At 44.7% G+C, this 23,142-nt stretch overlaps 6 protein-coding genes across 6 annotated transcripts; 5 read left to right on the forward strand and 1 right to left on the reverse strand.

The window, feature by feature from the left end:
- Positions 1-385: 385 nt before the first annotated feature.
- On the forward strand, positions 386-1,592 carry GL218_02377 (uncharacterized protein; the record flags this gene model as incomplete). Its single annotated transcript, XM_033578890.1, has 3 exons — positions 386-794; positions 854-1,058; positions 1,130-1,592. The coding sequence occupies 3 exons, from the start codon at positions 386-388 to the stop codon at positions 1,590-1,592; spliced, it is 1,077 nt and encodes a 358-aa protein (XP_033439071.1).
- A 4,835-nt stretch (positions 1,593-6,427) lies between these two features.
- GL218_02378 (6-hydroxytryprostatin B O-methyltransferase) lies at positions 6,428-8,211 on the forward strand (the record flags this gene model as incomplete). The annotated part of the gene is made up of 5 exons (XM_033578891.1): positions 6,428-6,539; positions 6,615-6,889; positions 7,005-7,050; positions 7,108-8,045; positions 8,098-8,211. The coding sequence occupies 5 exons, from the start codon at positions 6,428-6,430 to the stop codon at positions 8,209-8,211; spliced, it is 1,485 nt and encodes a 494-aa protein (XP_033439072.1).
- Positions 8,212-9,580: 1,369 nt separating this feature from the next.
- Positions 9,581-10,812, forward strand: GL218_02379 (Glucoamylase I; the record flags this gene model as incomplete). The annotated part of the gene is made up of 2 exons (XM_033578892.1): positions 9,581-9,682; positions 9,751-10,812. 2 exons carry the CDS (start codon positions 9,581-9,583, stop codon positions 10,810-10,812), a joined length of 1,164 nt encoding a protein of 387 aa, XP_033439073.1.
- Positions 10,813-11,503: 691 nt separating this feature from the next.
- GL218_02380 (uncharacterized protein) lies at positions 11,504-12,323 on the forward strand (the record flags this gene model as incomplete). Its single annotated transcript, XM_033578893.1, has 2 exons — positions 11,504-11,893; positions 11,970-12,323. The coding sequence occupies 2 exons, from the start codon at positions 11,504-11,506 to the stop codon at positions 12,321-12,323; spliced, it is 744 nt and encodes a 247-aa protein (XP_033438443.1).
- Positions 12,324-13,836: 1,513 nt separating this feature from the next.
- GL218_02381 (uncharacterized protein) lies at positions 13,837-15,226 on the reverse strand (the record flags this gene model as incomplete). Its single annotated transcript, XM_033578894.1, has 4 exons — positions 13,837-14,096; positions 14,153-14,629; positions 14,686-15,017; positions 15,069-15,226. 4 exons carry the CDS (start codon positions 15,224-15,226, stop codon positions 13,837-13,839), a joined length of 1,227 nt encoding a protein of 408 aa, XP_033438442.1.
- Positions 15,227-18,120: 2,894 nt separating this feature from the next.
- Positions 18,121-19,249, forward strand: GL218_02382 (Endo-1,4-beta-xylanase 1; the record flags this gene model as incomplete). The annotated part of the gene is made up of 6 exons (XM_033578895.1): positions 18,121-18,340; positions 18,491-18,545; positions 18,631-18,673; positions 18,735-18,884; positions 18,938-18,991; positions 19,088-19,249. The coding sequence occupies 6 exons, from the start codon at positions 18,121-18,123 to the stop codon at positions 19,247-19,249; spliced, it is 684 nt and encodes a 227-aa protein (XP_033438445.1).
- Between the last annotated feature and the right edge of the window lie 3,893 nt (positions 19,250-23,142).

Here is a 23,142-nt window from a genome sequence, read left to right on the forward strand (position 1 = left end):
CTCTCCAAAGCTTCAATATCAAGTCAACGCCCATATTCATCCTGGCATATCACATTACACACCGAAAGATTTCTCTCCAGTTCAAGTTCAGGGGGACGAAAAAAATAGTACACCAACTATCCTACCTCGTCCCCAAATAAACATTGTGGGAGGAACTCCTCCTAGTAGCGCGAATAGCGTAATCCCCGAGGATCGATCTGGTGAACATCCCTGTCCACTTTCGACCTACCCTACCAACTTTAATGGATTTCCAATAAAACTGAACTACAGCTTACAGCTAGTTCCTCCAGGGCCTCATGATGCTGAAAAATGTTCAATGCTCCGCCCAACGAATGATAGTCTTAGTGCAGATGTCTATCTCGTACAAACACCACAACCACCGCCTATGGCGTCACAAGACGAGAACAATCCGTATGGAAATACGCAATATCTATTACAGGATTCCCAGGAACTAGAAGACAGTGTCGACCTAGCTGATCAATTTGAGGCTAGATCTGCCGTGCTAGATAACGAATCCGTTACCGATGGCGGGTACGAATCAGATTCGGAAACAAGCGCATCCACCTCGGTTTCTTCAAGCATATGGGACTTTTCATTCGAGAATGGTAGGAGATACCACAAGTTCAGGGAAGGTCGATACAACTTTCCGAATGACGATGTCGAACAGGAACGAGAGGATATGAAACATGCTATGGTCAAGTTATTGTGCCAAAAATTACACTTCGCGCCCATAGGAGACAACCCCCATGAGATACTTGACGTCGGGACCGGTACTGGAATCTGGGCGATCGAAAGTAAGCCTATACTCTCTTATTCTATGGTCGTTTGGCTATCAAAGTACTGACCTGCCCAGTGGGCGATGCTTATCCCAGCGCAAATGTCCTTGGTGTAGACTTAAGTCCTATTCAACCGCAATGGGTGCCACCTAATGTCCGATTCATGGTTGACGATGTAGAAAGCGAGTGGCTCCATCCGTTAAATCATTTTGATTATATACATTCTCGACACACTATCATGGCTATAAAGGACTGGGATCAATTGTTAATGACGTCCTACGAGTAAGTTCTATTTCCTAGGCGCGATATACCATTTCAAAGTCAAGAATTTGAACTAAATGCTATCTAATTAGACATTTGAAACCTGGAGGCTGGTTGGAGCTACAAGAAATCTACCATTTCCCTATGAGCAGTAACAATACCCTTGAGGAGGATCACCCAGTCGCTCAGTACTGGAAATATGTGGATGAGGGACTTGAAAGTCTCGGCGTTGACTTCAGGTTTTCGGATGAAGGTCGGATAGCCGCTTTAATGCGACAGTGCGGATATATCAACGTAACCGAACGCGTCTTCCACATACCCATCGGTACGTGGCCGAAAAACAAGACCTTGAAGAGCGTTGGGCTATATTGGAAGAAGATCCTACTGGATGGTATTCAAGCCATAGCACTCGGGCCAATGACTAGGGGACTTCACTGGGGAAGAGAGGAGGTCGAGACCTTCTTAGTTTCGGTGCGAAAGGGGTATCATGACAACTCATTGTTGTTGTACATGCCGCTCGTCTGTGTTTACGGTCAGAAACCTGGTGGCCAGTGACTGGAGTACTGGTGTTCGCCCGAGTAGTAGTAAAAAGACAGGGAGGTCGCGTAATAAAAACCCAAAATACGAATGAAATTGGGAGAAGAGGGGGGGGGGGGGGATGTCGAGATTGACTACGGTATCAACCGACATTAGTTTGGCTCATTTTAGACGTTTAGCTACCCTTGCTCGCAGGAGCTGTTGTCATTGGAGAATACCACCATCCATAGCCGGAATAGGAAACATCTTTCATATACTGTATACATGATGCTCTCCTTCAAATACTACGAAGAAGTTATCCGTCATTCGCAAATCTGACTAGTACCTAAGGAAGATGATTAAAATGCTATAGCAAGTAATATTTACAAGTATACCTTAGGTACGTATAAGATGCTATAGAATAGAATATAAAGATGAAGCCTAACTTCATATCACACATCTTGCCCGTTTACTTCTTCTAAAAACAGTGTACATCCGTTAGGTGTGTATATTTTTATCACATGCGATGCAAGTACGTATTATTATCATTTATGCCTGCCAGGGGTAACACCCGATGGCGTCGGAAACCTGTCAAACGAACTTCTGTGTGCTCTTAGTCTACACACGCGCGACATATACACGAGGAATGAAACGTTCTCCTCACCTAGTATACCTCATCGCCAACATTATATCACATTTCACTCCGATTAAGTTCTTACCTCCCCCACATCTTACCAAGATCTTGAGCATCGATTCTGTTTGCTTGTTTTTTTTTTCTGGCTAGGTACAGATGGTTACGGGATATCTAAGTATCATACGCCCGAGGCAATCAAATACGCACCTTAGACTCCAAACGATGATTCGTCACCGCTTGTCTATGTAGGTACCCCAAGTTCACTGGCATTCACCTATCCGGATCCAGAATCGCCGATATCATCACCATCCCATACACAAGTACACAGTGAGGCTTTCTACCTCCAAAACGAGCTCCATGCAGCAACGGCCGCTGTCACGTCAGGCAAGTAACCGCGCACATACGCACAGTTGCCGCTGCTAACGATAGAACGCGAGTGAATATGACGCGGATTTACAGGTGGCAACGAGGAAAGGAACAAACACACTTTAGGACCTCCGCTCTCCCCCAAGCTGAACGTGGCGTAATGTGAGGAATAGGCCTAATGCAAGATAACCCAGACGGAAAGGTTGCCGAAGAACTATGCGGTCAGTTGCCGATAGAGAGATAAATGACATATCCAACCCTTCCAGCTACCTACCTCATATGGCCCCAGGTCTCGCACGATATTCCACGACATACCTACGAGGTAGCAGTGTGCTGATATCTGCTGTGCGACTATCTAGGAACAGTAGGTTTGGTGATATTTGGACGTGCTAAAGTTCTACTTGCACAGCGTGTGTATTTATTTCTTGGCGTACACACTCGCATTCTACTAAAAGTGATCTTAATCCTTTTTTTTTAAAAAAGAAATTTTCAAAAGAAAGAAGAAGAGAAAAAAAAAAGCATCCCAACTTCCCGCCTTGAAAAGGGGACAACTGTCAGTGGCTGCATTGGAGGCGTGACAAATTCCAACGGCCTCGTTCCAGCCAACCAGATAACCAGCACTAGCGCCACTCATGTATTATGCCCCTTTTGTGGAAGATGCTACCTATATCTACCCCAGGCGTTCTGCATATTTAATTATTACCTACTTTACTTGACCCGTTACTCTCCGAAGAACTTAAGAGCGCAGCGACCCCTGATAGATAAAGGGTTCCCCCTTTCCCTAAAAATCCTAGATTAATGAAAGCACTTATATATTAACGTCTAGATCATTGGTAAGCATGAAAAAATGCACCAATGAGCTAAATCACTTCCATGACATACCCTTAAGCAGGTATTAAAATAAGATATTGAAACCATACCTAAGTACCTTAGGTAGTTAAGAAGCCTTGCCATATCAAACATCAGCAACACAGAAACAGTCGCAACAGCCCTAATGTTCACCTTGTTTCTTTCCTTCCCTGAATATGTTCCAGAAAGGTTAAGCTTTTCCTCCCACTTGATTTCGCGAGTTGTTAGATGAGGGTTGTTTTCTCTACCGAGGTTTGTGATCATCGTAAGGCTTTTCACACATCAAGGACCAATTGTGACGATGGCTTTAAATAATGAGCTATTGGATTTAGGCTAGGTAAATAATCTGATGGTATATTTCTTAGGCGTTTCTTGCAATTACAGTATCTCTTTATAATGAAGTTGTCGCTACGCCAGGTTACCTTGTGGTAATTTCCAGTAGATAATAGTAGAGTCCAATTCAGATACCAATTGTGAGTTTTGAAAGACGGATAATAACACGCTAGGTACCTAAGTTAGGTAGGTACCTGTCTTAATATATTACTTTTAACGATGCGTTTAGCATCTTCTAAGTCAGTCAAGATCTAAGTAAAACCCCCTTCCTTAAGACACCCTAATGACCATTAATGAGGTTTCTTGGATATATTATATAGAAACATTGACACGTATATGTTAAACCGGTGCCTCAAGATCTAAGACACCATCTAGAATAAGTGAGTCTAGAATAGACCGTTATATCGGAGCTTCCCTAAGCTAAGCTTTTTACTTCCCAGATGAGATCGAGCCGACAGGCTGAGTTTCATCTAAATTTAACTAAGATACCATCTCTCATTACCATATTTAGATACTTATAGCCTCTTTCAGACTCCAACTCGCGATATCGGTGCTAGTTTAGTCATTAGGTAACACATTCAAGATCCAATCATTGTTATCACTAGTTAGGAAAAACAATACAAGGTTCCTTTCCCCCCGGAACTTTGGGCGTATAAATTTTAGTCCGATAACTTTTATCAGAGGATCTATTTACTTCTGATATCAGTTATAATGACTACTGATCCGTTCTCTCTAGCATTGAGACCAAATGAGAAAATACCACAATTGGTTGACTACGTTAGGTAGGTAGGTACTAAATATTAGGGTATGAGTGAATGGGTTAGGGGTAGATCTAGGAGTAGATATATCTACAATGTAAGAGGCGCATAGCGCCCTCGAAAGAGGATAGAAGGTAGCCGTCAATAGTTTAATCCAACCATCCTAGCATTCACTTGTATAAATCCGATACTGAACCTATCTAAATATCTAACCTAACCTAGGTATCTAATTTGACAGGATTTACTTTCGCTTGATACTCAAGAAGTCTACAGCAAAATATGAAGATAGGATCCCGAAAGGTCAACCATTATCCATTCAGTAACTTCATAAGCTTCTATCATGAAGAATAGGCTTCAAATACGTATTAACTACTATGTAGACTTAAACTAAACCAATGCCTTAGGAGGTAGGTAGGTATTAATCATTATCAGCCGTAGGTTTACTAGATAAAAGCACTACACAAAAATAAACCGGCTTACAAACGTACAGGGGTTACAGCCCACTGCAGTGCAGACACCCGGGCAAGAAAAGGATAACTGCAGCTAAACAGCCCACAGCAGGTCCGCACGACGGCCGAACAACACACACAACCAACCAGCCAGAACAGTCACATAACGAAATCTACACTTGAGTCTACGTTCCCTTAGGCTTTCCAGGTCGTCGGGATCCTGACCGTTCTGGTTGTTGGGAACCGAGTCACTGGGTCCTTATGGTCCAAGACACGTCGGGTTATACAAATGTAGAAAAAAGGTAATCGCCGTCTAAGAGCTGCGTGTCTCTCGCGATCCCACTTTGGTGGACGAATTCCTCCAATCCCTTACAACTACGGAGACAATACACGCGCACACAGATTTTCTTTCCCTCGTCTCCCCGGTTGCTTGTACCGAAAAGTGAAGAGAACCACGGTTCTTTTCACATGTCTGCTGTGTCACACACCACAAGCGAACGCCTCTTGGACCCAAGACCAAGTCCCCGGTAGCTGTCAACCAGTTCTCTGGTCCGGAAGATCCCTGGAGTTGTCTTATCTTAATTACCTATGACCAGTTTTTCCTAGACATATATCTATCTCACCTAAGAGCTCCTAGTGATTTGGGAAGGTATCGCATCCGACGGCAAATCTTAAACGTTGACGATACCAATTACGTCTCTAGATAGCTCCTCCTTTTATCGACTAAGCCTACGTACTTAGGTATTAACCTCTTCGTAGAGGGAGAAGGGCAAGAAATACTTCTACTTAGGTATGCAGCATCCAGCATATTGACTCGCTCTTGCGGGGCTTTGTTCTAAGACAATATATACTGTATCTGGAAAGAGAAAGACCATTCATGGAAACTAGACGAAAGAAATCAGGAGAGGATGCCAGACAGATAAAAAAAAACTCAAACCAATGAGAATACTAACCTCCTTATTAGCAGGGTGTGTGTGGATCTTCTAGTTTGACTTCATTCATTTATGGTCTTCGAATCCTAGCACCAGTTGTCTCGCGTAATAAACACCTTTCAGGGAGTAATACAATATTGATAGCCCCGGTTTATTTCTCTTCTTCTAAGCTGCCTAACCTAGAAGATTCGGAGTTCGTTTACACAACGTTGACATCAATCTGGCTTATAATGATTTCCGAGCTTATAAAGACTAAATGTTTATGCTCTGTGCAGCCCAACCTCATTTCCTAAGTTATCATCATATTCGCCTGACCTACTTAATGTTTCCAATATCACAACATTGCATACATCCGATTGTGTATAACTTCCAGTTTCTCTAACTTCTTCTGTTAAAGCTGTTATTGTTCTTCGCCTTATACCTGTTAGTAGGTATACATTAGGTAGTTGCATTCACGTTGGCGGCCAACTTGACTTCCGTCGCAAATTTCGGCATATTACGCAGGAGTTACCATCACAACTGTTGCTGTCGTTACCATTACCCAGGAGCAAAAATGGCTAGGCTTAGATTGGCTGCTTGGCTCCACCCCACTTCACCCGTGGCAACTTCTTCAAATACGGAGCATAAAAGACAGAACCTTAAGCACACGCTTGAGCTGCCAACAGGTACACTAGAAAATAAACATCACAAGCAGAAGGTTCACAGAGAAGAGCCTAACAACAACAACAACAACATCCGAGTTACAAGCTTTCCAAGAAAGAGCACTCCTCCCACGATGGCGTCGTCAAAGATGATTGCGCTCGCGCAAAAAATTGCCTCTGAAACGGAGAAAGTCGAGGCCTACTTCAAAAATAATGACCTTCTAACTCCAAGCTTCGATGCAGATGCGCCCAATGACTTTCCTATTATGCCGGATGACGTTTCCAGAAGCCGTAGAGAAGTCATTCACGCTACCCAAGAGCTGCATGATCTCATGGTTGGACCCCGCGAATCGGTTCGATGGATGGCTTGGGATGTAAGTTCCTCTCTGCATTTCTACTGCCTATACTACCTATATTCCCTATACTCCCATTGATCCAATATATGTTAGGTACTCAGGTATTTATTATCCTACTAACTTAATAAAATAGTTTCTGAGCACCCAGAGCCTACAGCTTATCAGCAATTTTGGGCTCGGTATGTTTACGATAACCGTATGCTATTTATCTATGATATACTGATATTATATCATAGCAACACTTGTGCCCCTTGATGGTTCTATCACGCTCTCAGAGCTCCAGGCCAAAACCTCTCTTGACCCGATCAACCTCGCCCGCTTGCTACGACATGCTATGACAAATCATGTATTCCAGGAACTAAAGCCAGGCGTAATTGCGCATACAGCCGCGTCAAGACTACTAGCCGAGGATCAAGATCTCCAGGCTTGGGTCATATTCAATACAGAAGATGTTTATCAAGCATCCGCCCAAGTGGTCAAAGCTCTAAGAGCGTACCCCGAAGCGACGAGTCTTACCCGCACCGGGTTCAACTTCGCCTTCGATACAGTTGACCTAGAGCCTATTTTCGTCACAATGGGAAAAGAACCCAGGCGCGCCGAGCGCATGGCACGAGCTATGAACAGTCTCACAGGAGGTGAGGGATACGAACTATGGTACCTATCAGAGGGCTGCGATCTGAGGGACGTGGACATCCGCGGCGGAACTCTGGTCGATATCGGAGGTAGTCATGGTTTCGTGGATGTGCATCTGGCTAAGATGTACAAGAATATCAAGTTTGTGGTACAGGACCTCCCCAGTACCGTCGCCAGCGCGCCGAAGCCCATATGCGCAGACGTTAAGATCGCTAAGCGCATTCAATTCCAGGCGCATGACTTCTTCACAGAACAACCCATCCATGGAGCCGATGTGTATTTCTTCCGTTGGATCATGCACAATTATTCGACACCCTATGCTGTCCAGATCCTCCGTAATCTGATTCCGGCACTAAAACCCGGCGCTCGAATCATCATCAACGACCACTGCCTTCGAGAGCCTGGCACCGAAAACCCCTGGGATGAGCGCCTAATAAGAAGCATGGACCTCGTCATGATGAGCTTGCTGAATGCACAGGAGCGTGGAGAAGAAGACTTCAAACAGCTGTTCGAGATGGCTGGAGATGGTTTCGTCTTCAAGGTAAGTTTCTTCCTTCAAAACCAAAGGCTAATATTCTAACTTATCGTCGAAGGGCGTCACTAGACCAAAGGGTTGCCGCATGAGCATCATCGAGGCAGTGTGGCAGCCAGATGAAGTGGACCAGGCCTTGGCTATAGAGAGTCTGTCTGGACTTACACTTACGTAGAAGCTACAGGCGCAGGTGGAATCGTTAGTATACAAGGGCTGCCATCTCGAGGTGTGTGAGTGGTCGAGTGGCCCAGTCTGCAAGTAATTTTTACTTGAAAAGTTAATACGGCGAAAGGACTATTGTGCATAAGTCAACGGTAGTAATCTGCTGGGTAGAGAAGGTCCCTCCTGTTGATCGCATAGCCGGAGGAATAGTTCATGAGCTTTGCTTTCTCTTTTTTTTTTTTTTTTCAGTCTCTTGAGCTTGATACCCGACCCCCTTTACCATTGGCGACTGAATGAATGAACAACGAATAATGAGTAGGAGGGAAGGGATACTAATTCGGGCAAACTGTTCATGATGATGATGTCACGGCGAACGGAGACTGTATGATTAAGGGGCACCCACTACGAGTCTGTTAATACGATTGGCATTGAAAAAAAAATTTTAGGTATTTCCTAGAAATGTTGGGTTTCGCCCCAGACCTAATCTTAAGGGCTTTAAAATACCAATTCGGCCCATTACTTGTCCACCCAACGAAGTTGTCACGACTCGTTGGAGTAGGTATAACTGATCTGTTAAGAGGTCTAACATCCAAAGCGGAGTCTACCAGCGGAGTTTATAGTTGATGATTCGTTTAGAGCTCGGAGGCTGAGGTAGCTTAATGTTGGCAATGCATTTGAGAGATCTACGACAGAACAAGAGCCGCCGGACATGGAGCCAACTCTAGAATCGTTCCATCCGGCGCTTTCTCGGACTGGATCACATGTATTTTGACCTGCTCAAGGGTTATCAAACGGGGAGATCCTTAGCGGGCTCTCCAAGCAACCCCAGATCATATATCCCCTGTAAATGTGGAGTTTCCCCGTCCCAAGACCCAGGATAGTTCTTCAACTCCAAGATAAATTCTACATATAGCCACATATAGCCTAGGTTCATGCATTACATCAGTGCTATAATCCGGGGTCCTCCTCCACAACACGATATGCGCCTAGAGCTACCGATGAACGCCCGGAGCTATGAGGCTTAACGCTAGGTATAATACCGCTTCCCCAGAAAACTTCCTCCGAGTGGACAATTGTAGCGTAGGAGCGGGGCCGACAAGTTGGAAATGACCTCGGCGGTATATCATAGAGCAAAGCGACGTTAGCTGCAGATGAAGCAACAAGTTTCCTCCGCCGTCCCCATTCAAAATCTCGGTCCTTCTCACGTATATGCCGCGATACAGCCGGTATGAGCATCGAGTTGACGAGTATATATATCGGCAAACCAGCGTGCTATGAAGTCGACTACATGAGCTTTGACACATCCACAAGATCATCTTCAGTCCTCGCATTCTTAGCACCCTCAAGGCTCTACACCAGTTCAACTTTCCCAACACTTCAAGATGAAAGCGATCGCTGCGTTAGCCGGCTCCGGCCTCATCACCCTCGCTCACGGCCACGGGTATCTTACTAGCCCCGTAAGCCGCACGCGCCAAGGAGCGGAGGTACGTCTACTTGCCTTGATAAGTTTCGGGGTTCTAATGAAGCTGATTCACTGTTTTAATACATATAGTCTGGAGGGGATACTTGCCCAGAATGCACGATTCTCGAGCCGGTGACAGCTTGGCCGGATGTCGATGAGGCAAAGGTCGGCCGCTCAGGCCCTTGTGGGTACAACGCCCGCGTGAGCTTTGACTACAACCAGCCATCGGCGAACTGGGGAAACAAAGTCGTAGCCACGTACACTCCCGGCCAGGTCATCGACGTTGAGTGGTGCGTCGATCACAACGGTGATCACGGTGGGATGTTTGCCTACCGCATCTGCCAGGACCAGGCTATCGTCGACAAGTTCCTCGATGCTAGCTATCTCCCCACCGAAGAAGAGAAGCAGGCTGCTGAAGACTGCTTCGAGGCGGGTCTTCTCCCTTGCACTGATGTTGACGGCCAGGACTGCGGATACAACCCCGACTGCACCCAGGGCCAGGCGTGCTACCGAAACGACTGGTTCACGTGCAATGGATTCGACAACGGCGACCATACCAAGTGCCAGGGCGTCGATAATGCGGCGCTGAACTCGTGCTTCACGACCATCGCAGGGGGCTACACAGTCACCAAGAAGATCAAGATCCCAGACTTCGTGTCTAACCACACGCTGCTCTCGTTCAAGTGGAACTCATTCCAGACGCCTCAGGTATACCTATCGTGCGCGGACATCGCCATCGCCGACAGCGGCTCCGCATCGACAACGACTAGGCGATCCACAGCAACCAGTTCGTCCTCGGCCCCTGCAACCAGCACCGCCGCGTGTACCGCCACCACTAGTAATGTAGCACTGACATTCAACCAGGCCGTCGTAACCTCGTACGGGGAGACAATTAAGCTCGTGGGCTCCATCCCCGAGCTCGGCAATTGGAACGTCGCGGCTGCGCCGGCTCTGTCGGCCGCCAAGTACACAGCTTCCAACCCCTTGTGGACGCTCTCCCTGAGCCTCGCGCCGGGCCGCAAGTTCGAGTACAAGTTTGTTAAGGTGGCAAGCAACGGGGCTGCCACGTGGGAGAGCGACCCGAACCGCTCATACACAGTACCAAGTTCGTGCGGCTCGTCTGCGACCGCTGTCGAGGGAACTTGGCGCTAGATTCTGTATATTTTTATTCTTTATTATTGGATATATACATTTGGTACATACATACATACATACATGCATACATAGGTATGTTGATGAATTTGATGATCAGGGGCTTTAATTATTATAAAATCGAAAAGTCTTTCCTTTGCAGATGTTCTTCCTTGAGTGTGCTTTTTTTTCATGTGCTCATAATTACATATTCCATGTTATTTGAATCGTAAGAGTAGAAGAGTAGAATTTATTCATGTATCAGGGATCATAGTTCATCTCATTTCCTCTCGTCATGACCTATCCATCTTATCTTCCTCTCTTTCCTCTACGTATGATAGTTTGTGACTCGGGAGCGCCTGGCCAATGATCAGTTACTAGATTCAAATATCTCTCAGATCGTGGAAGATAATACATGATACTACCATTTACTTCTACAGGTAGCTACTATGATTTTCTATATTGCGAACGATTTATTATTACTACAGTTCGTCATCGCGTTTGTAATGGATCGGACTAGAACTCGTCGAATACGTCTTAATGACGGGAACGGCCGTCATTCATCATAATCCTTGACGCGATGATTGACACAAATGTGATTAATATCAATCAACTTGTTCGCGGCTCTTAAGCTATCGTCGTTACCATGGATCAATCTTGAAGATACTAAGCTTGATAATCGCGATACGTTGACGGTTGAAGCATTATTATCATGTTCCGACAATCACTTCGACTGGCACGGAAGAAGAACTTTGGAGCACGGCAACTATCTGTGCCGCCGACTCCTATAACCTTACTTCGTCCGTATTCTAACAATCAGACGACTCAAGACAATAGTTCCCCGAATGACCCAGCACAGACTCTCACCCAAGTAGACAGCATCTCGTCGGTGATAAAACAGGACCACCGGCAGATTGAGAAATATCACCACAAGATTCTCAATTCGAAGGATCATGATACTCAGCGGCGATACCAAAATGCCTTTGTGTGGGAGCTGACGAGGCACGCAATAGCCGAAGAGCTAGTTGTATATCCTTCAATGGAAACAGGCCTCAACAACGGTAAAGAGATAGCTGATAAAGATCGAGAAGAGCATCAAATCGTACGTGTAGCACATCCCTATATAAGTCATTCCAGTTACGTCGAGCAGTATGTACTAACAAATTCTCGCCGCACAGGCTAAAGAGCAGCTCTACAAGTTCCAGAACATGACCCCCGACGATAGTGATTTTATCCCAACTCTCGAGTCGCTGATGACTGATCTCAAAATTCATATCCAACAAGAGGAAGAACATGATCTCGTCAAATTGGAAGAGGCACTACGGCCGACAAGGTCGAGAGACCTTGCCCAGCAATTCGAGATGACGAAAGTATTCACACCAACACGTAGTCACCCGAGTGCGCCGAATAAGCCGCCATACGAGACTGCTGCTGGCCTCATGACAGCGCCACTAGACAAGCTTGGCGATATGTTTCGCGCATGGCCAGACGAGCCCGGGCCGAAACCAGCTTCTGGCGGAGCTGGGAGATGATTACGAGCGCGTAAGAACACACGGTTACGTCTGCTAGAACACCACGGTAACTTTCTAGTAGAGGTTAGCGATGAGTTTACTAAAAAGTGAATTATATTAGGTTTCATATACATGGATAAATATATTAGTATCGCATAACGTTCATCAAGTTCTATACAATCGATTAAATCCGAGCCTACCCATACATAACGTGCCATAGCTTAGATGAGGCAAGGAACGAGATTTGAGCAACGATACATGCATATGCATCACGTTAAAAATAATTTTCATTATCATTGGTCGTGCATCTCGTATTCAGTGTCTGAGGTCCTAGTGGAATACCAGAATCAATGATTCGATCGCGGCAATTTAGCCGATTCGACATCTGTGATGACAACGTCCGAGTATAAATCCTTCTACGCCGACTTTCGTAATAAGCTCGGTCTAGATCAGCCACTGTTACGCTATATGCTAACGTTACGCCATGGTAGCAAACCATAATTCAAGCAGGGAACTATATATAACCTTTGAGTAAACACGTTCTAATTAGAAGTTGACATACGCATCACACAGCTTTCATATACCAATTTCACATACAGATCTTACTACAAAATGAGAAACCTCAAGTTCTTCGCTCTTACGAGCCTCTTCACCCTCGGCCGCTCATCCGAGCAATATCAACAACCTAATGAAGATCTAAAACCATGGGAAGTAAGCAGACTATCTACATACTCTCCTTCAGGCCGTCCGGGAAGTAGCCCTCTCGCCCACCTATGGGCAACGATCGCAAATCCCAACTCCATTCCCGCGGGTTCAGGAGCCTCATTCGAACCGAGTAAGGTTAACTGCACAGTGGATTGGACATGGTATGTTGAAGAGCCATATGGGCGTACTGTCGAGTGCACGGCAGGAAACCAAACAATCGTTTCAAATTCAATCTCAAAGTGGACCATCGAGATTATCAAGTCAAGCAGCAACTACTCGTCGCCAACCGAGGACTTCGATGTCAAGTTCACGCTCACGGCCAATTTAACAGTGGACGGAGAGGATTATTACAAGGTCCTGGCCGGGACACAGCATTTCGCTATCGGAGAAAATATGAGAGGGACTTGCGGTGGCAGTGGTTTGGTATGTACATTTTTATCCTTTCATATATCTCCTCCTTAATGCATTATCAACTCAGGCGCTAACTTCGATGACTACTGCAGTGTTCCTGGCATCTCATGGAGGAAAGCAATCCGGTGTTAATTAAGCCTACCATTGTCGCCTCTTCCTAACCGTTTCGATAACCCTAATATCTGATCAGAAGATATAAAGGGGCATTATGAGGCCAAGACCTGACCAGGTTATATATGTTATTAAGAGCATCAATTTGAGGGTATTACTTGGATATTGGTCATACCCTATGGGTCTATCTTGACGTATGGAAACTTAAGAAAAGTTTATCTTATATAATTTCTCGTATTCTCTAACCATTCAACTTCAACACAATATTCAACACACTAACCAGCATCTACAATTATCCAAAACGTTATCACAGAGTAGCCTTCTCGTCAGGCAGAGGCACCACAGGCAGACCCCAAATAATGCGAGGTCCGGCATCCTCACCACTCCAGGGTTCGTCAAAAGCAATACTTGACCATTCCGCTGCCTTCGATCCTCTTTCAATCATTTCGTCTTGATAATCCCCAAGCACCCTTGTAATTTCATCGGTGTTGTTTGTCTGTAATCGAGTTAAGATTTTCCCAAGCTTGAGCGCATCAAGCAAGGCGTGGAACCCTCCTTCACCTCGAACTGCTCTTGCACGTTAGTCTCTTCTTTAAGCCGCTAGGTTCATCATAGCCACTTACATGAGGGCATACAATGCGCAGCATCGCCAAGTAGCGTAACCCTTCCCTTAGGCAATAACTCCGGGTCCATGGTCAACGTGTAGATGTGCAAGGGCGGGTTCTTCATTCCTTGAGGTCCCGTTTTCTCTACGATAGATCTGAACTTGGCCGGCAGATGCTTTGTTTTCTCCAACGCTGTCTCGTATAACTTCTCACTGCTGGCTGAGTACGTCCAGAAATCCTTCTTAGTTGCTTCATCGTCGCGCCAAAACAAATTAAAGAAATATTTGCCGGATTTCCCATCAGGATAGGCCTCGCTTAGGCCAACGAAGAGGAACGAAGGAGCTTCATCAGTCAAACTCGCATCGACTATATAACAGGAACATCCTATCTGGAGTTGTTCCTCCATATCGCGGCCGCTTAGGATGATCTCTCCGTTTATTACCCCTTGGCGTGGTTTCCTGATGACATCCTGCCCGCCTAGGAGGTATTTCCTAGCTAAAGATCAGTCAACACGCAGTCCTATTTCTACCCAGAGTACACCAAATACTTACTAGGACTATAAGGGCCATCCGCTCCAATAAGGATGTCGCCAGTGGCCGAAGTCCCGTCTTCGAAGTATACAGTTACGGAATTATCATGTTCTTCAATGCGAACGGCATGCTTGCCATATTGGATCGGCATGTTCGTTGCTAACCACTTCCGAAGTCGAGCACGGTTCGCACGAATAAATTTCCCACTGCCATCGTCACGGACTCCAAGCTTTCTAGTGCGGTCATGTCTATACCAGGCGCACTCATAGTTGTATTTCAGGGGCAGCAAATGGTTTACGAAATCGCGTGATGGCATATCATCGGGGATAGACGTATCGAGCTCTTCGAGAATACTTGCTAATTATTAGCTCCCACGCTTCTCTATCTCATTAAGGATCACTCACGTGTGGAGGCCAATCGCCCACCCCTGAACTCGAATATTGTCACTACGATCTCGCTCAAAAATCTCAAAAGAGACCTTATTCTTACGCAGTGTCTGGCCGAGAAGCAAGCCTCCCAGGCCACCGCCCACGATTAAAATATGAGGAGTCCCTTTCGCCATTCTCGTCGGTCCGGTATATAGAGGTTTAAGATATTGGTACAAAGAACAGTCGCCCTTACTATCCAACTAAACCATCCTCAACGGTGCGCCGCTTCGGTATCAACTTTATATACATGTTTTAGCCTTAGGAGATTAACCATAGTTAAAACTCAAGGCTCGCTCGGACTAGAGATCAGCGAAACCTAAGGGGGGCGCTCGGCTCGGTTATACACCCGGGTCCGAATACATGCCCATACGTTTACTGTACCCGTAAGGAAATAACACCGGAGCGAAGACATTTAATCATATCAATATATTCCACTGCTACCCAGAAAATAGGATATATGACGACATGGTGTTCATTCAGGGTTATCAAGGGGAAGCCATAATAGAGTATTCGAAAGTTTCACACCCAATCGATTCACAAACCTGTGTAGTACTAATAATTCCCGTACATATATTCATCCAGTTGCAGAAGTTACACGGTACAACCTTAACTACATATAGAGGCAATTCTACTAAATCCTGTTGTCTTAACCAAGGTAATGTCTTACTTAGGTTCCGGTTAAGGGTTAATAAGAGCATTCAAGGCGTTAATGCAAAACTCCTTCGCCGAAACCAACATGTTCTAATCACAATATCAACCAGGAAGCGAATTCCACGACGCCCCCGGATCCGAATTTGACGAATTAAACCCGTACCTTTTCCACTGTGTTACATCACGGGAGCGGCCGCATCCTCCCGTTCCCTAAGAACTTTATTAAAGCATAGCGTTTGTCAATAGACATCCCCGCATAGAATCCGAGTTAAACATTCTAACTATAGTATATTCAAGTTTACCAATTAAAGCCGCAGGGTGCAAGAAGTCTTTAGGATATTCGAATAATCGAGCTTCTGTGCCTCCTTAAGGGTGCTTCCTAAACTATGAGCTCGTTGTATCACATTAGGATATTTAATCTCGCATGTGCTGATGTAAAACATATGATCAATTTCGGGCCATGGGAGAAAATATTGCAGTGTATCTTACAGCTACGGGGTTTAAAGTTACATTCGACTGTCGGCTCCGAGGTTCACACCTCGGTCAAGCCATCTATACACTAGTAGCCTAATTACCTTAGGTACCTATTTATGGATCATCACCGCCCTTTTCTTCACGACAGTTATATGGTTACCCTTCTTCTATATAATTAGTGGCGCCCGGAAGGTAATGATAATTCACTTATTGGCTGATATTTCATGCTTTCTTTCTGAGATTAGGGAAAGGTTGAGACAGTCATACGTCATGAATAAGCTGAGACATAGCAAAAGCACTACGCTGCCCATCCAACTCAGCGCCACTGACTTACTCAACTTTTTCCAAATTCCAATAGTTACCCAGCTAGCTTGATGTACGTCTCGGTGGGTTCCGCCACTTACTTCAGGGTCCCTACAGAAGTTCCGAAATCTCGGAAACCATACAGGTTATAAAAGCTGAGCTATAATTAGCCGTACGTAGTTACCTTCGTATGGCTTAGATGTTGTCACTAAGAGAGTAAAAAGCAAAAGGTACCTCTCAAGTGTCAAAAGAGAGAACTTTAGTCATCCTCGTAATATCACTTCTCCCCTCTTCAACGTTATATTCTATAGACCATCGCCACAGTCCGGAGCGACGTAGCTTAGATTGGCTCTCCAAAGAAATATCACCACGGCGCCACAATATACTAGAGTATATCTCTATTACCAGCCGTAAATTTTGGATTTAAATCGCTCTACTCGTTCTGTTCCGTAACACTAACTTCTCGACTGTAAGTAGAATCTCGATATAGATTAGACCATAATAAGCGAGCATCGTCCGTATATTCAAAAATACCTTGCATAAGACCTTAAAAAGAAAATCAAGGCAATGGCTAATAGCCCAATAGTACGGACAGTCTCAACTCCATCGACACGTGTTGGTTGTCTCAAACCCTATCGACTTGGCAAACCTTAGCCTGCTTGGCTCTCGAAAATAGTCAAGACACGCGACTAGGCCAACTTACAGTGATAATTATGAAGGTAGACAATATTCCCGAGGCATATAATGGAAATGGAGGCGTCTCTGTCTCTGTAAGACAATATTAGCAATTGCCTTAATCTTAACCTATCCGTTCATGAAATGGTGTATGCATGCCTTACGTATATCATCATTACATAATAATAAACAAAAACAGTATTCTTCTCCTAACAAAGCCTGTTCTGAAATAATTCGATTTCAAGCTCCAAAATTAAATCGTTCAATCGAGCCTTTACTTTCAACCGAGCCGTCGACTCCCTTCACCCGGCCGGGCTGGTCTACGTAAACTTAGAGCCATATTCCACGGAAAATTATGCCCGTGGTTTCCTAAAGCGAGTAGACCTCTTGATCAACGACTCTATTATCTTCACGATACCTAGGATACCAAGGACAGCACACCGAATACGGCGGGTTGGGCCGTTCAATGCCAAGAGGGATTCACCCCTCCGGTAAAATTCCACGATGGCCTTAGTCGCGGTCTAGAAGTCGTGGCACACCCCGCAACAAGTCCAAATAGCTTAGCAATGCGGCTCCATGTGAAGAATATGGAATGGCTCTCACCTGGTTCCAGTGCTCTGGGCTATGTATTTTCCCGGGTCTTGGATGCCGGATGCCTGCTTAGACGTAGCATCGTGAATTTAACCTACGCGCTCAATATGCGGTTACTAAAACTTCCAGGGCGTATACAGCATCAGGGTTATTCGAGTAAAGTTTGTATCAAATGGGATCGTCAGGTACGGGATCCAGATGGTCCTGGTACCTCCAAGGCGATTAGCAGCGGGAGGACGAGAGTATAAAGGCAGCGCACGTCGCAGTGCTATTAACCACTCTAGTGTCCAGGCAGCTTAAGGTTGAAGCAATCAATTTCTAAGCTTTCAGCATCATGGTCTCGTTCAAGTCCCTAATCGTCGCGTGGGCTTCCCTTACAGGTGTGGTTTCCGCCTCGCCGCTTAATATTACGGACTCTGGTATCCTCGAGAAGCGCCAGTCCACTCCCAGTGCCACAGGCCGTCACAATGGCTATTACTTCTCGTGGTGGACCGACGGCGGTTCTCAGGTTACATACACCAATGAAGCAGGTGGCAAATACAGCGTGAAGTGGGGTACGTATATGACATGTTCATCTAGCCACTATCTTCATTATTACCTTTCGAGGTACCATAAGCCAACTTAGGGGGGGTATTTGCAGCTTCATTTATGGATCTATGGGTCTCGATATATGATGGACACTTACTAACAAAAGGTTGTTATAGGTGGAGGCGGTGGTAACTTCGTCGGTGGTAAGGGATGGAATCCAGGTGGCTCAAAGTAAGGCATGAATCTGTCCTCGCGCCCCTCTTTCAATATAAAGGGGTGGTTTTATTCTATATGGCTTACCTTCTCTAAACTATAGGGAGATCAAGTACTCTGGTTCATACCAGCCAAATGGCAATAGTGTAAGTACTTTCTAACGACAATACATCTGCTCCGAGGAGTTGATATTAACCCCATATGAAGTACCTTGCTGTCTACGGCTGGACTCAGAACCCGCTCGTCGAGTACTACGTCGTTGAAAACTTTGGCACATACAACCCGGCTTCAAACGCGCAGAAAAAGGGGTCGGTCACTACCGATGGTGGCACTTACGATATCTACGTTAGCACACGAGTAAGCTGAAGTTATTACACAACTTCAAACAATAAATCTTAATATTTCCATAGACAAACCAGCCGAGTATTGAAGGTACACGAACCTTCCAGCAGTATTGGTCTATCGTAAGTGGCTTCTCTATCCCCCCTTTTCCAAGCTCGCCTCTAGAGAACCAGTTTTTCGCACTTATTTATAAAGATATGCTGATGTAAATTTTCCAGCGAACGCAAAAGCGGACAGGAGGTACTGTGACCACAGGCAACCATTTCGCGGCATGGGAAAAGGCTGGCTTGAAGCTCGGCACGCATAATTACATGATTGTCGCTACGGAAGGCTACTTCAGCAGCGGGTCAGCTACTATCAACGTCGAGACTCCCGCGTAATTCACTCATGACTTAGCTATCATATCTTCTCTTTCCACTAGAGAATATGACACTTAAGGGGGTAAAGACTATTTGCAGTGTGTGAGTGAGGTATAGTCCGATATGCTCCCAACGGTAGTAAGGTAGAAACGCAGTCAGTACTTCAACTATTATTATAGTCTATAGTATATCCACCTAGGTTACCTAAGATAATCATACCGTTTATCTTATGGTATTCTCCGTGACCAAATCGCTCAATACTAAGTAAGAGAAACTAAGTTGCTGTTTAACATATCGTACTGTTATATTTATTCAAAACCCCCGCATTTTTGCTTCATCCAGATGACAAGCAGAGTAAACATGGAAATGAACGGATTATGAAGTATCCTATGTCTATTTTATTGTTTTATCCCATGTCTGAGTTAGTAGCCGTATAATTTTACTTGGTAGTATAATGTATTCAAAGTCATTTGCCTATCTACCTACCTAATTAAGGCTTTACTATTGATAGCCCACGACAACGACGTCTTCGGAATCTGATAAGTCGAGCCTATAGCCTAGGAACTAGTTTATCTGATTAACCGGCGAAGTTAGAGTCCCTATACGTCAAATATGAGCTACATGGTAGTTTAATCTAAAAGAGAGTTGAGAGGAGGATGCAGGCTGACAAGCTTCGAAAAAAGCAATGAAGATTACCTTGCATGGCTTTCACTCTCAAGCTATTTGCCGTTTGTAAACTTACTTTAGGATCATTGGCTAGCATTGAATTTGCTAGTAACCTCGGTCGAGTGATGGTTCTGGTTCTACATATAGAATTGTCACGAGGTGGAACCAAACAGCACGGAATCAACCTCGTTGTTCCGCAAGGAACTCTAGCTATCTAAGAGGTTCTATGTCTATACATACTAAACCTGTTCTTTATTCTAGATGGAACATCTAGAATCCTGACAAGAATGACCGTAGAAACGAGTCAGTTGTACCACTACGAGAAGCGTCTATAATCAAAATGCTTACCCCTGAATTTTTGAACCGGGTTATTACAAGGAGTAGAATGGATAGAAAAACGTCGTTATAACAGGATAAAAAACATTTCCCTAAAAGCTTATGGTCTGCGGTATAATACACAATGGACAATATCCTATTTGAAGCCGTGTAATTTTGGCCCAATGTTATTTAGACTTGGCTACAGAAGATAACCTGGCAAACATACATGAGGAGAGCGCCTATTTCGAGATAGTTAAGATTAGATGTTAGGCAACTTGGACAATGGAGTTAATAATATGGTAAATACTATGGTACACCTAGAAACGATCACTATGATGCTAAATAATTATATTCCATTAACAAAACCGTAATATTCAATGAAGATACTCAAATTTTTATGTTAGAGCACCATCTAAAGATACTTCTTTGCTATGACTACATCACGGCTAAAATGATCACTCATAATATCTTAAATGACTTGATATCAAATCGTACGGCGCAGTGTTGACACGTTTGAAATTATTATAGCCTTCATTATGTGTCATGGTTCCCTCATCTGCCGACTAGAAATGGTAACTTTGAACCCGAGTCCCTTTGAATGATGTTGATGAATCCTGAACCCACCCGTATTCGTATGTAGGCGACACTAGTGTGTAATAAGCAAAGATTGAGCGAGGAGTGAAATTCCTCATATGAGCAGAAGCAATAAGTTGAATGTATTGGGCATGTCTCACTCAAAGAAGGATTGTGTCTGCATATGACAGCAATCACTATACATATCCGCGCTATGAGGGTAGCATCCCGAGCGAGGCGTATGAGAAATTACCGGTTTACGCGTTAGTAAAAGCCGGAGGTACTATCAGGCGAAACCGCACCAGGCGGTGTCGGCGTCCGCTATTGAATCCTATCCGGCCTAGTAACAAGACCTAGACGGACGGAGATATTCAACCCGAAATCCCATCTTCAAGTACCTTTCACTTTCAGGGGGAGAAAGGCTGGGATGATCTTTCCTATCTTGTATAGTTCGCCGTCAAATTAGCTACGCGTATATTGTTTGGTTCTTTTGGGACGATATGTTTGTGCTTCCCGTAAGAATCTAGTCTATCCGGTTCGAGCTACTTTCCGGTCCCAATCCCTTATCGTACCTATCCTCGAGAAATGATTGACATTACCACGCGAAAAGTGTGTGTGATGATGGCGGGTTTGAAAACGCCCTAATGTACGTGCTCGTTTCGAATTAGTCATCTCTGTCGACTCGGATGAGCCGTTGAGATGCCGGGGATGTTTCAGCCATTCCTTCTACATATCTCAACATCCCGCGTGAGGCTCCCTCCTTTCTGCAAGGCGGAGCTATACGTTTTATGGATTTTCTGGTCTGATTTTCTGATATGTATGTATGGCAATGTTCAGACCGGTGTTGGCTGATATATATTTTTTCATATATCACTTATCCTACGCATATGCGAGTGTGTTTCTTTTCTTTTACATAGGCGGTTCAAATAACCGGTCAAGATGTGGACAGGATTCTTAGTCAGGTTGATCTTCTCTACATATATAACGACAAAGCTTAGTGCTCCAGCTAATCGACATTATGATATAAAACCTGAAAAAGCTTAACCATTTTAAAACTAGTGTATTTGGATGGCCACGCATACATAGTGGTTTGGGTACCCTACATATCTGATTGTTAGTTTGGGCTACTATTTTTTTTTATCGTATATACATAATATAGAGGTCAAGCTCGAGGTTCCCCCACAACGGGAAACATGCCTGTTCAACCCCCAATCTGACAAGAGGGCTTGCTTGGGTTCCCCCTTGTGTGTGCGTGCTCGTTCCCTTGCCCATGCACCGAACCCCAAAATGTCCCCAAGACCTACTATCCCCTGGCAGGCCGCTGAACAAGGGCATTAGGAACGACACTGGTGGGCGCCCCAGCTCCACGGTTCACCTCTGTCGCATCCCTGAGGTGTCGCACAAACCATAGGCAATCGGGCTTATCCCTTGCTCACACTCGCAGACTCGTACAAAGATCCCCTTTTATTATTCCGCTACACGTTGCGACGGTAGACATAGATGCGCCATGCGAAGCACGGCATTTTTACGGGCAAGGATGTAGTGGATGGAGGCAGGGGAAATGACGGGGTGGGCATGAAAGTGGACTTTTGGATATGAGCTAGGTAGTAGTATATAATAGTAGTGTATATCAATTGCGTGTGCGTAGGCTATTGCAAATGTCCTTTCAGGTACTTACGCATTGCGTGGACCACGCTACTGTATGATTTGTACATCCGGTCTGCAATGGTACGGAATGGGGAAATACGACGGATTGGTCGAGATCGAACTAACTTCTTAACGCAAGGCGAAATGAAGAAGGGGAAAAGCCGCAAACATTAGTCGTAGGATTGCGGAGATGAGCGAAGAGAAGGTCTAAGAAGAGTATTACAATACGGATGTCCCTTTCAAAAGTTTTTACCATAGGGAACCCCTGTCAAGATCGTCGCCAGCTGTTTGATACTTGGCCAACAACTGTCGGGTGATTTAAAGATGTATACATTATTATCCCTAAGGTTTACTACTAGGTTTTACAGCCAAATATAAATCTAAAATAAAATAAAAAACTATTATATTAGAAGTAAGTCTTTTATATTTATAATTTACATTTTTGGAGAATTTTAGAATCTAGTATAAGAAAGCTATATCCTATTGAAATAGTAGAGTAAAATAAGATACACATATCAAAAAGGTGAGCAGTTGTTGCCAAGCTTGGTCAAAGCTTGCCGGGGGTGACAAGGGTCTTCCTATGGTAAAAACTTTTTAAAGGGACATCCGTACATACTATGTATCTTACCTATACTACGCTTGCACTTATCTGCAATAAAAGTAGCCTAGCCGAGCTCGCTACCAGATATGGATATACAGAGGAAGGGAAA

Source organism: Daldinia childiae (genome assembly GCF_008694065.1).
Source record: "Daldinia childiae strain JS-1345 chromosome Unknown Scaffold2, whole genome shotgun sequence".
In the NCBI taxonomy this organism is placed as follows: domain Eukaryota; kingdom Fungi; phylum Ascomycota; class Sordariomycetes; order Xylariales; family Hypoxylaceae; genus Daldinia; species Daldinia childiae.